General features: G+C 55.6%; 1 protein-coding gene across 2 annotated transcripts; it reads right to left on the reverse strand.

The window, feature by feature from the left end:
* Positions 1-3586: 3586 nt before the first annotated feature.
* TMEM119 (transmembrane protein 119) lies at positions 3587-12018 on the reverse strand. Of its 2 annotated transcripts, none has more exons than XM_009426173.5 (2): positions 11808-12018; positions 3587-6151 (listed from the first exon to the last, which is right to left on the reverse strand). In XM_009426173.5, exon 2 carries the CDS (start codon positions 6135-6137, stop codon positions 5286-5288), a length of 852 nt encoding a protein of 283 aa, XP_009424448.1. In that variant the 5' UTR covers positions 6138-6151; positions 11808-12018; the 3' UTR covers positions 3587-5285. The 2 variants fall into 2 exon arrangements, with proteins under 2 accessions (XP_009424448.1, XP_054520623.1); XM_054664648.2 differs by lacking the exon at positions 11808-12018 and adding an exon at positions 6470-6636.
* Between the last annotated feature and the right edge of the window lie 497 nt (positions 12019-12515).

A 12515-nucleotide genomic window follows, 5' to 3' on the forward strand; every position in this document is an offset into this window, starting at 1 on the left:
GTGTTCCCAATACCCGGCACATAGTAGGTGCTTATGAAATAGTTGTGGTTGCAAATCGGAGAAGCTATGAACCTGCTACTTTCTCCTGGGCTACCTCACAACCCAGAGGGTTAATTAATCCCAACAGGAGCAGATTGGATGATTCAAGGCCTGTGTGAATGAGACACACAGGACAGGCGAGACACACAGGACAGGCATGACCCACAGTCAACACCCCCGGGAGAAGGAGGACAGGGGAGGTCGAAACAGGGATGCAGGACCTATGATGAAACTCACACCTCACTGCACCGATAGTGGAAGACTTGGCCTTTAGACCATAGATATGTTCTAAAATGAGGCAGCTGAAGAGCCTTGAGGAACTAGACAGACCTGGATTCGAATCCCAGCTTCGCTGGGCTGTGCGACCTCAAGCAAGTCACTGCAACTCTCTGAGCCTCAGTTTCTTCATCTGTGCAATGCGGGTACTGATGTTGCTCAGCTCTCTGTGGGGAATGCAGTGAGGGTTAAATATGGTTATGGATATATGGTTATGGATGTATGGTACACTGATTCATATGCCCTCCTTCAGCCTTACACACTTATACATGCACACACACGGAACCCCTACTGTGTGCCAGGAACCATGCCAAGCGCTAGAGAGGCAGTGGTGGGCCAACCCCCAGGCCTCTCTCCTTGTGGACTTTGCATCTTGAGTGACAATTGCTCAGCCGTATCCTCAGAGAATCTGATGTCATTGGTCTAGGTGGGGCCCAGGAGCCAGTATTTTAATTTTTTAATTTTAATGGGGTCTCACCATGTTACCCAGACTGGTCTCAAAATCCTGAGCCCAAGCAATCCTCCTGCTTCAATTTCCCAAAGTATTGGAATTACAGACATGAGCCAGCATACCCGGCCTAGATGTCAACTTTTATTTGAGACAGTGTCTCGCTCTGTCACTGAGGCTGGAGTGCAGTGGTGCGATCACAGCTCACTGCAGCCTCAACCTCCTGGGCTCAGTCAATCCTCCTGCCTTAGCCTCCCAAATAGCTGGGACCACAGGTGCCCACCACCACTCCTGGATATTTATTATTATTATTATTATTATTATTATTATTTTAAAGACAGGGTCTCCCTATGTTGCCCAGGCTGGTCTCAAACTCCTGGTACAAGTGAGCCTCCTGTCTTGGCCTCCCAAAGTGCTGGGATTATAGGTGTGAGCCACCTAGCACCTGGCTAGGAGCCAGTATTTTGTTAAACTCTCAAGTAATCCCAATGTGCCGGTGGAGACCCCTGCTACATGGGATAGGGTCATTCCCTCTTTACACACATGAAAACAGAGGCCCAGAGAGTTGAGGCAACTTGCCCAAGGCTCCACAGCTAAGAAAGAGTGGAGCTGGGACTGAACCCAGACAAGGTGACCATGGGACCAGAACCACCTGAAACATCACAAGAGGGTTAAAGACAATGTGCCCAGCAGAGATGTGCCCACTGCCCAATCTCACTCTCACCTTCGACTTGACCCCAGCCAGGGAACGCCCAGCCCTCCTGGGCTGATCAGAGCAGAGCAAGGGGCTGGGAAGGAGTCCCGCTTCCAACCAGTGGCCCTTTAGCACCCCCAACATCCACACAGTTGACCAGAATCCCCCATCTCTACCCTGAGCTGGGGTTGAGGCCTTGGGGTAGTTTTGCTCCTCCTCCCCCTCCCCCTTTAGAATGACAGCAGGCCTGGCTCGGGGACAGACTCACAGGCTGGTGGCAGCTGTGCCGTTTTACAAGCCCAGAGACAGTGGGGGGACTGTTCAGGCCCTGGCAGACTCCTGGGCCCCTGAGAACAGTGGAATCCTCTCCCTCAGCCTCAAGCCCAAATCTCCCCCAATCCTGCTTACCCCCCAGCAACCACCATCTCCCTCTATGGCTCAGTGTTCACTGGTGCCCAGCCAGATGTGTGCCCATAAAATGCCACTTCTAAGTAACCCCATCTCAGATGTAAGAGCAGATTGGAGTGGCTTTAAGCAGGAGAGGAGCCCTGCTGCCCCCTTCCCAAGGGATTCATTCATTCATTCTTCAAAGAAGCATTAGAGCCCAGTGGAGAATTCAGACGCTGGAATCAAATTGCTGGGCTGGAATCCTGGCTCTGGGACCTGGGCAGCCAACATCATCACCTCTCTGGGCCTCAGTTTCCACATCTGTGACATGAGAATAATAACAGTGCCCACCTCAGAGGGCTGCAAGTCTCAATGAGTTAATGATGCCAAGTACTGAGAGCAGGGCCTGGCACATAACAGGGGCTCATTAATTGGAAGCCATTATTATCATTGAGCCAAGGGACTGTGGAAGGGGGGTGGGGTGGAAGCTATCAGGGAAGGCTCCCAGGAGGAAGGGACATCTAGGCCAGAAGCTAAAGGATAAGGAGGAAGTTAGCAAGGCAGCAGGGGGTTGGGAGGGGTGGAAAGGTGTCATAGGCAGAAGGAACAGCAGCTGTAAAAGCTCAGAGGTGAGGAAGAGGTGAACTGCTCTGTTGCTCGGAACGCCTCCTTCATTCATCCCCCACCAGTCTTGGGGGTCACAGGCTATGGCTGAGGTCATGGACTCCATGTCCTCTGGAGGGTCCTGCTGAGCATTAGTGGAAGACTGCAGACTGGAGCCGCTGATCAGGGAGCTCACCCCCGTCTGCCCTCCCAGGGTCTCTAATGATTGCTTCTGTTTTACTAGATTTTTATGTATTCAAGGGAAGCTTCATGCACTTCCCAGTCACGTCACAACAACTAACACCCCGCAGGAGCTTGGGAACAAGAAGAAAGCACAGCCCGTGACACCCAGCGAAGTTGAACGATTTGGTCGATTTGGTCAGAGCCACGCAGCACACACAGGTATTATTCTTCCACCCTCCTGCTGTTCTTGGCAGGCCTGGCTGGGCTGAGAAAGGGAGGGCCCTTCCCCACTGAGTGAGACAGAGGCTATTGTGTGTTATGAAACCCAAAACTCTGGGGCCCCCTCCGGCTGGAGGTGGGGTCGGTGGAGGGGAGGGGCTGCAGGGGATGGCCCACTGCCCCCCAGCCCCAGGGACCCAGCACATGCTCCCAGCCCCAGCCACATCTGGATTCCAGCTGGCAGCTCCTGAGGCCCAGGGTGCGGGGGAGAAGTCGCTGCAGGAACTTGCCATCAAAGACCAAGAGGAGTTTTGTGGGTGGGGAGACAGAAGGCAGAGGCCGACTGCAGGGCCAGGGCTGCCTCCTACTCCCGATCCCGGCCAAGGGTGCAGTGAGGGGGGCATTGTCCATGAGACCCGTCCCAGTCCTCAACCACCTGCAGGGGAAACAGAGAGGTGAGTGACTCTCCCACGGCCACAGTCAGTGGCAGAGCTGGGCATGGAACCTGGGTCTGCGTGGCCACAAGTCCAGAGCTGGTGCTCCACCCCTGGGGACATGAGTTCCAGCCCATTCCTCGGGAGCACCGGTCTTTCCTTTGTTTCCCACATCAATCTGTCCCTTCACCCTCCAGGACTGGGCTGATGTGTCTCCCCAGAAAGTTGTCCCCATCCCCATGCAAGAGCCCCTCCCCAGCAGGCTCATTCCCCCCACCCCCCAGAAAACTGGTGAGACTTCAGGCCGGAATAAAGGTTTATTGTGCTGGTGCATTATATCTCAGCACCTGGAGAGCTGTGCAGAGGTTGGGGGAGCCCCAGATGGAGGGATGGGGGAGAGGACCCCCTGCCAGAGCCTCCCTAAAGCAGGACGGAGCCCAGGCTCCCTGTCGAGGACTGACGAATATTGTGGACACAGGCTGCCAGACGATGTGTGAGCGACGGGGGGTGGCCAGGGCCCCCCTGCTCCAGGCTGGGCGTCAGAAACCCTTCCCCAGCCCCTCGGACTTCCCCAGGGTGGAGGTCCCCTCAAACACAGCCCCTCAGCTTCTAGGCTGCTTTGGAGGCCAGACAGGAAGAGTTCCATTCATTCACCCTGATCCCAGCAGCAGTAGCGGGATGAGAAACTCACCCCCAGGCCGGGGGTGCTTGGAGAGCGCTTGAGAGGATTTAAATGCCCTATACCCCACATCCCTAATCCTGGACCAACCAGAAACAGGGGGCCACCTTCAGGAAAATTAAGAGCAGTATTTTCCAGAGTGGGTGCTGCAGGATTTTACCCTGTAGCTGTTTTAAAAAGTAATTTGGGCCAGGCGCGGTGGCTCACGCCTGTAATCCCAGCACTTTGGGAGGCAGAGGCAGGTGGATCACCTGAAGGTCAGGAGTTCCAGACCAGCCTGGCCAACATGGTGAAGCCCCATCTCTACTAAAAATACAAAATTTAGCTGGGCGCAGTGGTGGGCACCTGTAATCCCAGCTACTGAGGCGGGAGAATCGCTTGAACCTGGGAGGCGGATTGCACTGAGCCAAGATTGCACCAAGATTGCACCACTGCACTCCAGCCTGGGTGACAGACCGAGACTCCGTCTCAAAAAAAAAAAAAAAAAAAAAAAAAAAATCTTGTTTTTGTAGAGTGCCTCGGGGAACCTAGTTTGGGAAATGCTCATTTAGGGACCTGTCGTAATGTGTGCAGGGGTCCTCCCACAGAAGTGTCCTAATTAACCACACACACTTCTGCTGCTGGAGCTCTGAGCACAGGCAGAATGACACTAAAATATTCAGCATTGAAAGGACACAAGAAGGGAACCATTTGCAGTTTCAAAATACTGCTTCACGCCAGGCTGCATGTTGCCTTACGAACGCTGGGCACCTTGGCGTCTCTCATCTAAACTCTTCCAAAACTCCCACTTACTCTTTGCTCCCTTAGATGGAAAAGCAGTGATGTTTGCCCCACGAATGACCTGTGACATATGATTCCCAATTAATGTGGCTGATTTAGTGGACTGTTTTTTGTTTTTATAGAGATGGGTCTCACAATGTTGCCAGGGCTGGTTTTGAACTCCTGGTCTCAAGTGATGTCCGGACTTGGCCTCCCAAAATGCTGGGATTACAGGTGTGAGCCTCCACACCCAGCCTTGAGGGATGTTTTATCCTGGCTGTCACAGGGACACGTGCCCTCCCTCACTTTGTCAGGGGAGCTGTGCTGTAGGATGTAGCCCTTTGGGGCTGCTGAGGTGAAGGATGATGGCACTTGGTAAGATTCCTCCGGGGCACCGGGGACCAGCATTTCTGCCTGCTGTAGAATCAGCACATGCTGGGATTGGCACCACAGGGCGGCCAAGGAGGGAGTGTCAGGAAGCAGTCAGGGCTGAAGGCCTTTTCATACCCGGGGAGGTGACCACTTGGGGCCCCGACAGTCAGGGCTGGCAGCCCGGGAGGACTGTTAGACACTGGGGTGGACGCTGCTGCAAGCACAGGGGCTTTCGGGGGGACCCACTGGTCCCTGGGCTTCCTGGGCTAACAAGAGAGACCCTTCCAGCTCCCCTTGGCCCTCACCGGCCACCACAGCCCCCTCAAGGACCCCTGAGCACGGCTCCTCCTGCGCCTCTGGTGTCTCCACTGGGACCCCATGTCCCTGGACTTCCTGGTCCCCCTCCTGGCTGCCCTTCTCCTCTTCCTCTGCCCCCCTGCCCTCCACCATCCTGGCTCCGTCCCCACCGCCCAGTGCAGCCCTGGTGGGGGACTTGAGGTTCTGGGTGGCGGCCAAGATGTCGGCCTGGAGCTGCCGGGAGGAATCCAGGGCTTCCTCGGGCCTGCTGTCGGGGGCTCTGTCGGGGACCTCACTGAAGGCCCGGGGGCCCCCGGCCCGGTCACTCTGGTCCACGTACTTCTTCTTGGGGAAGGACGATGGGTAATAGGCCGAGGCCTTGTGCTTCTGCCGGGTGATGACCGCGGCACAGACGATGAACATCAGCAGAAAGGCCAGGGAGCCCACCACAGCAATCAGCATCACGTACTGGCGGAAGAAGTCCACGATCCCATCCAGGAAGTTGGTGGGGGGTGATGGGCCCCCCAGGGTTGTGGGCTGGGGCCCCATCGATGTGGGGCTGAGGGCCGGGGTCCAGGGTGGCGGGAGGCTCGGGGAGGAGGCCGACGAGCCCTCGGCCTCCCCACTACCCGCCACATCCTCCAGGAACGTGGCCTTCATGGGCACAGAGCGGGCGTCGGTAGCAGGCACAGACCCCAGGAGCAGCAACAGAAGGATGAGGAGTCTGGGGGCTGCCGCCGAAACCATGGTGCCCCCAGGACCTGTGAGACAGGAGGGAGGAGAGAAGTCATGGCGGGACTCTAGAGTGTCAGGATTCAGAAACAGGCTCACCAGCCCCCAGGAGGAACAGGGAGCATGAAACACCTTCTAGCAAGTCCCTTCCATTCCCAGGGCCTGAGCCCCGCTGGTTCAGCTGTGGAGTACAGATGTGCTCCCCCACTTCCCTGGAGGTCCCGGAGGTCAGGGGCTGAATCTTATTCATCTCGGCCTCCTCAGGGTTTGGCCCCATATCTGGTATTCAGTAAGTGCTCAATAAATGTACCCTGACTGACGTGGCTGAATTAATAATGATAACTTACACTTTCATGACTTCATGTGTCACCCACTGTTTTAAGTTTCTTACATGGAACTTCTCAATGAATCCTGATCACTGCCCAGTGTGGGAAGTTCTATGATTAGGCCCATTTTGCAGATGAAAAAACAGAGGCTGAGAGGGACGTGGTGACTTGCCAGGGAAGAGCTGGGTCTGGATCCAAGCAGAGAGGGAGAAATGATAGTAGGGCTGAGTAAGTGAGAAACCGATTGAGTGACTGAGGTTGCTGAGTGACACCTCACCCCCTACCCACAACTCTGGGACCCTTCCCTCCAGTCCCCAGCCTCTCTGTGGTCCCGTTCCCCTCAGGGTCTGGCCCCCATGCACTGGGTGGCCAAAGTGGCTCCGCGCGGCCACAACCTGGTGGTTCAGGGGCTTTCTCAAACCTTCCGCCAGCCCAGCTCTACCTTATTCTGCAAAAGATTCCTAGCAGGGCAGGCACAGTGGCTCACGCCTGTAATCCCAGCACTTTGGGAGGCCGAGGTGGGCAGATCACTTGAGGTCAGGAGCTCGAGACCAGCCTGGCCAACATGGTGAAACCCCATCTCTACTAAAAATACAAAAATCAGGCAGGCATGGTGTCGTGCCCCTGTAATCCCACCTACTTAGGAGGCTGAGGCAGGAAAATCGCTTGAACCTGGGAGGCGGAGGTTGCAGTGAGCCGAGATCGCGCCACTGCACACTCCAGCCTAGGCGACAGAGCGAGAACCTATCTCAAGAAAAAAAAAAAAAAGATTCGTAGGGTTTGAAGCCTCCAGAACTCTGAGCTAGGCAGGGGTCATGGATGCCAGGGGCATGCATGGACAGCCCCCTGTGGCTGCCCTCACCCCCAGGCTCCAAGCAGGGGCCAGGATGGGCCCCGGGGTGGGGAAGTCCTGGTTCCCAAGACAAAGCTGAACGGCCGATGCGCCCCACCCCCACTAGATGGGAACCAGATGAGCCGGGGGCCTCCCTGCCCTGATGGAAGGCTGCTCCCCGGTGAACCCCAAGACCCCACCTGGCCCAGAGAGCCCGGCTGATGAATTAATTCCTCATAGCCAGAGTTGACAGAGGAGCTGAGTTTCAAAACACTGTCTCTCCCAGCCAATGTGAGCTGGGGGCTCCCAGCTGCTCAAACCCAGGGACAATTCACTGCACTGTCCTCTGAGAACCCCTGCCCGGCCCAGCAGAGGGCTCAGGTCCCGGAAGCGGGCTTGGGTCTAGAAGCTTCAACACAGAAAAGCCTTAGGGTCTCCTGTCCTGAGGCCTCAGGGAACTGAGGTGGAGAGACAGAGGCCCAGAGAAGGCAAAGGGCAGGCCCAGGGCCACACAACAAGTTCTGGGCTGGAGGAGGAAGCCAGGCTCCCAAGGCCTCGGCTGCGGTCACATCTCCAGCACCTGGGCCTCAGGGCCTGCTTGGTGAAGCAGAGGATGCTACCTTCCCCACAGGTACCGTGAGGATTCTGGAGGTGAGGTAGGAATCAGGTTGGGCCATTGAGGGGCTTGTTCCAGGTGACCTGAGGCTTCTCTGTGACACAGCTTTCATTGAAATGGATCGCATCAGCTGGGTGCGTTGGCTCATGCCTGTAATCCCAGCACTTTGGGAGGCCAAGGTGGGAGGATCACCTGAGCTCAGGAGTTCAAGACCAGCCTGGTCAACACGGCAAAATTCTGTCTCTACTAAAAACACCAAAAATTAGCCAGGCCTAGCGGCTCACACTTGTGGTCCCAGGTACCAAGGAGACAGAGGTGGGAGAATCGCCTGAGCCCGGGAAGTTGAGGCTGCAGTGAGCGGAGTTGGCACTGCACTCCAGCCTGGGTGACAGAGCAAGAACCTGTCAAAAAAAAAAAACAAAAAAAAAGAAAGAAAAGAAAAAAAAGAAATTAAATGTGAACAAACTGGCTTAGATGGCAAAAAATAAAAAAATAATTCCAGGACATAAAAAGAGGCAAAATTGGCCAGGTGTGGTGGCTCACACTTGTAATCCCAGCACTTTGGGAGGCCGAGGCCGGAGGATTGATTGAGGGCAGGAGTTTGAGCAACATAGTAAGACCCCACCTCTACAAAAAAATTAAAAAGTAGCCAGGCCTGGTGGTGTATGCCTGTAGTCCCAGCTACTTGGGAGGATCGCTTGAGCCCAGGAGTTCAAGACCAGCCTGGGCAACATAAGGAAACCTCCATCTCTATGAAATATATTAAATTATTTCGATTTTTTAAAAAAGAGACAAAGCTTCTCAGGGGCTCATTTTAAATGAGCTGGTCACCCGTGCTTTCCTCACTGAAAAGGTACTCATCTAAGCCCTTTTCATGCCTTTAATCCTACAGGAGCCCTGGGGCAGCTTCATTATCCCCATTTTACAGATGAGGAAATGGAGGTTCAGAGACAGACAGTGACTTCCCCAAGGACACACAGATGGTAAGTAGCTGAGCTGGGATCTGAACCTTCCTCTGTCTGATCCCAGGAGTTTACACGCACATTCACACAAACCACACTCACACTCATACACAGCCATACATACACATGCACACTCACCACACACACAACCATTCATACACGCCACACACTCACACACACACTCACCACACACACAACCATTCATACACGCCACACACTCACACACACATCCCCATACACACCCCACACATAATCATGCACACACATGCCACACACTCACACACACACCCATATACACACATGCACAGACTACACAATCATACACACACATGCACACACACCACACACAACCATGCACACACATACCACACACACACTCACACACCCATATACACACATGCACATACTACACACACAATCATCTACACACATGCACACACACCCCACACACAAACATGCACACACGCCACACATACCCATATACACCCCACACACAACCACGTACACACATGCCACACACACACACCCCTATACACACATTCACATACTACACACAATCATACACACATGCACACACCACACATATATGCATACACTCCACATACACACAACCATACACATACACCACACACACTCACCTACACAACCACACACACATGCACACACCACACACTCTGAGCCAGGAGTGGCTTGTTCCCGCTGGTGGACATCACCTGTCAGATGCTAAATGAGGAAAGGACCCCCTCACCTCTCTGGCACCTGTTAGCAAAGGTTCCTACAGACGACCTTGAGCTTTGGGGTCTGTGACCTGCCAGTCACCTCCCTGCCTCCCACCCCCAGTCAAGCCTAGGAGAGAGCTTTCGTGGCAACAACTACCACTTCTCACTGCAGAGGGCAGCTGGGACCATGGGTGGCTGGAGACCCACTCAAGTTCTGGCTGGGTCAAGAATCCCGGCTCCATCGCATCCAGCTCTGTTGTCTGGCTCCTGTGGGCCTCACTTTCCCCATCCGTAAGTTGGGACAGGGTGACCACAGGTAGCACCTCTCAGAGCTGTTAGGGCCAAATGAGACAACTTTCAGAGAGTGCCTGGTGCGGAGTAGCTGAGCCCCGAGGAAAGATGGGGTCTGGGGTAGCTGAATTCCTTCCCTAGCCGAACTCCAGGTTCAGCCAGCAATTTCCCACCCTGAGTCGACAAATGAGCACCATCGCCGGATGGGAACATGCACTCACTGTCTGGTCCGGCCGCCGCCCAGTGAAAGACCAACCTTTTCACCCCGTTCAGTGAAACCTCTTTAGCTCTGGCCGCCAAGGAATGCAGAACCAAACACACACATGCACACACATACACATACACATGCACACATACACCTACACACACATATACATACAACACACACACACATACACACACACGAAGTCAGAGGCAGAGGGCAAGAAAGGAGAACACGCAAACTGCCACTGGCTCTTTAAGGCTGAGAACCTGACTCTCAGAGTCCCCTGCACCCCACAACCCCTCCTGGCTTCCAGGGAAAGGTGGGGGCAACGTGTGGAGGACCCAGCCCCACCCGCAGTCAGCAGAGCCTCAAAAAAGATGGTTGTGTGGCCCTGGATGGCCCCTGCCCTCTCTGGGCCTCAGTTTCCCATCTGTGGAATGAAGCACTGTTCTGGACAGCTCTGAAGTCATTATTCTGCCTACCTCCCCCCGGACCCTAATTTTTTCAAGGACTCAGAATCTAACAGGCCATTAGGAGCCGGGGTCAGGCCCAACGCCTCTTGCTTCACCTTAGAGGTAACTCAGGTCCAGAGACTGGAAACAGCCTGCCCAGGTCACACAGAAAGTCAGGGGTGAGCCCAGCAGAGCCCTGGACAGAGAAGCCTGTCTTGGTATATCCCAGAGGAGGTCACTTCCCAGCTATGTGTCCTTGGGCTGGGCATGTCACCTCTCTGAGCCTCAGTTTCCATATCTGTACAATGGGGATAAGAGCCACCTCCCTGGACTGCTGTTAGGACAAGATGCGGCCATGCCTGGCGCACAGTGGGTGCCAATTAGCAGGTACCACGTGATTGCCCAGGACTCCCTGCCTGGGGACATGTCAGGCAGGGCTGGCCGTGTGTAAGTGTGACAAATGCCCTAAGATGGTCCTGAGTCTGTGGAGGAGTGCAGATCCACCCCTGAGGCCTGGGGACCCCAAGACTTGAAGCTAGGGGACCGGGGGCTGCCCCACCCCCACCCAGAGACTGGTGGCCTTTGGGGGAGGGGCGGCCCACGGAAACCTGGCTTCAATTAGTGGCCTTGTGTGGGGGAGGGGTGTTCTGGTTGGAGCACTGCACATGCCCCCGATCCCAGGGCCAGCCAAGGACAGGGACTTGGGCCCCTGGAGGTCTGGATGGGGAGGGGGGTCCTGGGGGCACAATCCCCCTCCACACACACACACACACACACACACACACACACAGAGCAGCATGGACACACAATATAAAGACACACAACACAGGCACAGCGACTCACACAGCACTGAGACACCCAACAGCACTCTCATGGCCCATGCACACAATACACAGAGAACACACACGGACACACAACACATATACATACACAACCCCCTGACACACAGCCAATCCCTGCACACAGGACAATACCATCCACATCACCCTCACACAGATTCTGGAAGCAACAGCCTGGCATCCACTTGCAGAGAAGTGGAAGCAACACACCCCCTACACCAAGGCCCCAGCCGCACACACACAACACTCCGGCCCACCCTGGCCCACCCCAGCACCGCACATGGGACTCAGATTCCACCACACTCGTGCACACAACACCAAACACACACTCAAAGCCCACACACACTTAGAGAGGCCCCCCAGAGTGCTCCGACAGTCCCCAGTCCCTAAGCTCCAAGATAGCTCCAGGCTCTCAGGACAGAGGAGGGGACCCCAGGACTCACCAGTTCCTTGGCGTACAGGACTGGGTGCTCCCGCCGAATGGAGCGAGAGTGGGGGGCGCCTGGGCTGGAAGAGAGAGTCCGTGCTGGTGCCCGGGGCTGCTCTGGGCTGGCGCCTGCCCGCCCTCCCTCCTCCCGTCCCTCCTCCCGTCCCTCCTCCTTCCTCCCTCCTCGGCTGGGCCGCAGGGCCAGCTTGATTTCATTAAGAGGGTTTGGGGTGGGGACAGGGGGAGGGGAGGGGCTACTCTCGGGCCACACGCAATCCCACCCTTGCTCACACTCTCGCTCTGGGGAAGTACCAGATGCGGCACTTCCTCCCTGACCTCGGGTCCCCAGGGCAGGCTGAGACAGACAGACAAGGCTGTCCTGCAGCGCTCCCCCAGACAGTGAGCTGGGGTTCTGCCCACGCTGCTGCCCAATACCCTCCAAAGGGGACAAGGTCAGGGAGGTTCAGAGGCCTCTGGAAGTGGGAAGGAAAATTCCCCGTCCTTGTGTGGCTCAGGCTTCCAGGCTCAGGGTGCAGCGTGGGAGCTGGGATTCGTTTTAGAGAGAGGCCTGATGGTGGGTCCGAGCCTGAGACAGGGAGCCCAACTCTGCCCTTCCCTCTCCAGACCTCAGTTTCCGATTTGTAGGGATGAGTGGGAAGCTTTCTGGGCTACCTCTGACTCTGATGTTCTGGGACCTGTGGCCTCACAATGCCCCCAAATGATA

This window comes from Pan troglodytes, chromosome 10 (genome assembly GCF_028858775.2).
Source record: "Pan troglodytes isolate AG18354 chromosome 10, NHGRI_mPanTro3-v2.0_pri, whole genome shotgun sequence".
Lineage (NCBI taxonomy): Eukaryota > Metazoa > Chordata > Mammalia > Primates > Hominidae > Pan > Pan troglodytes.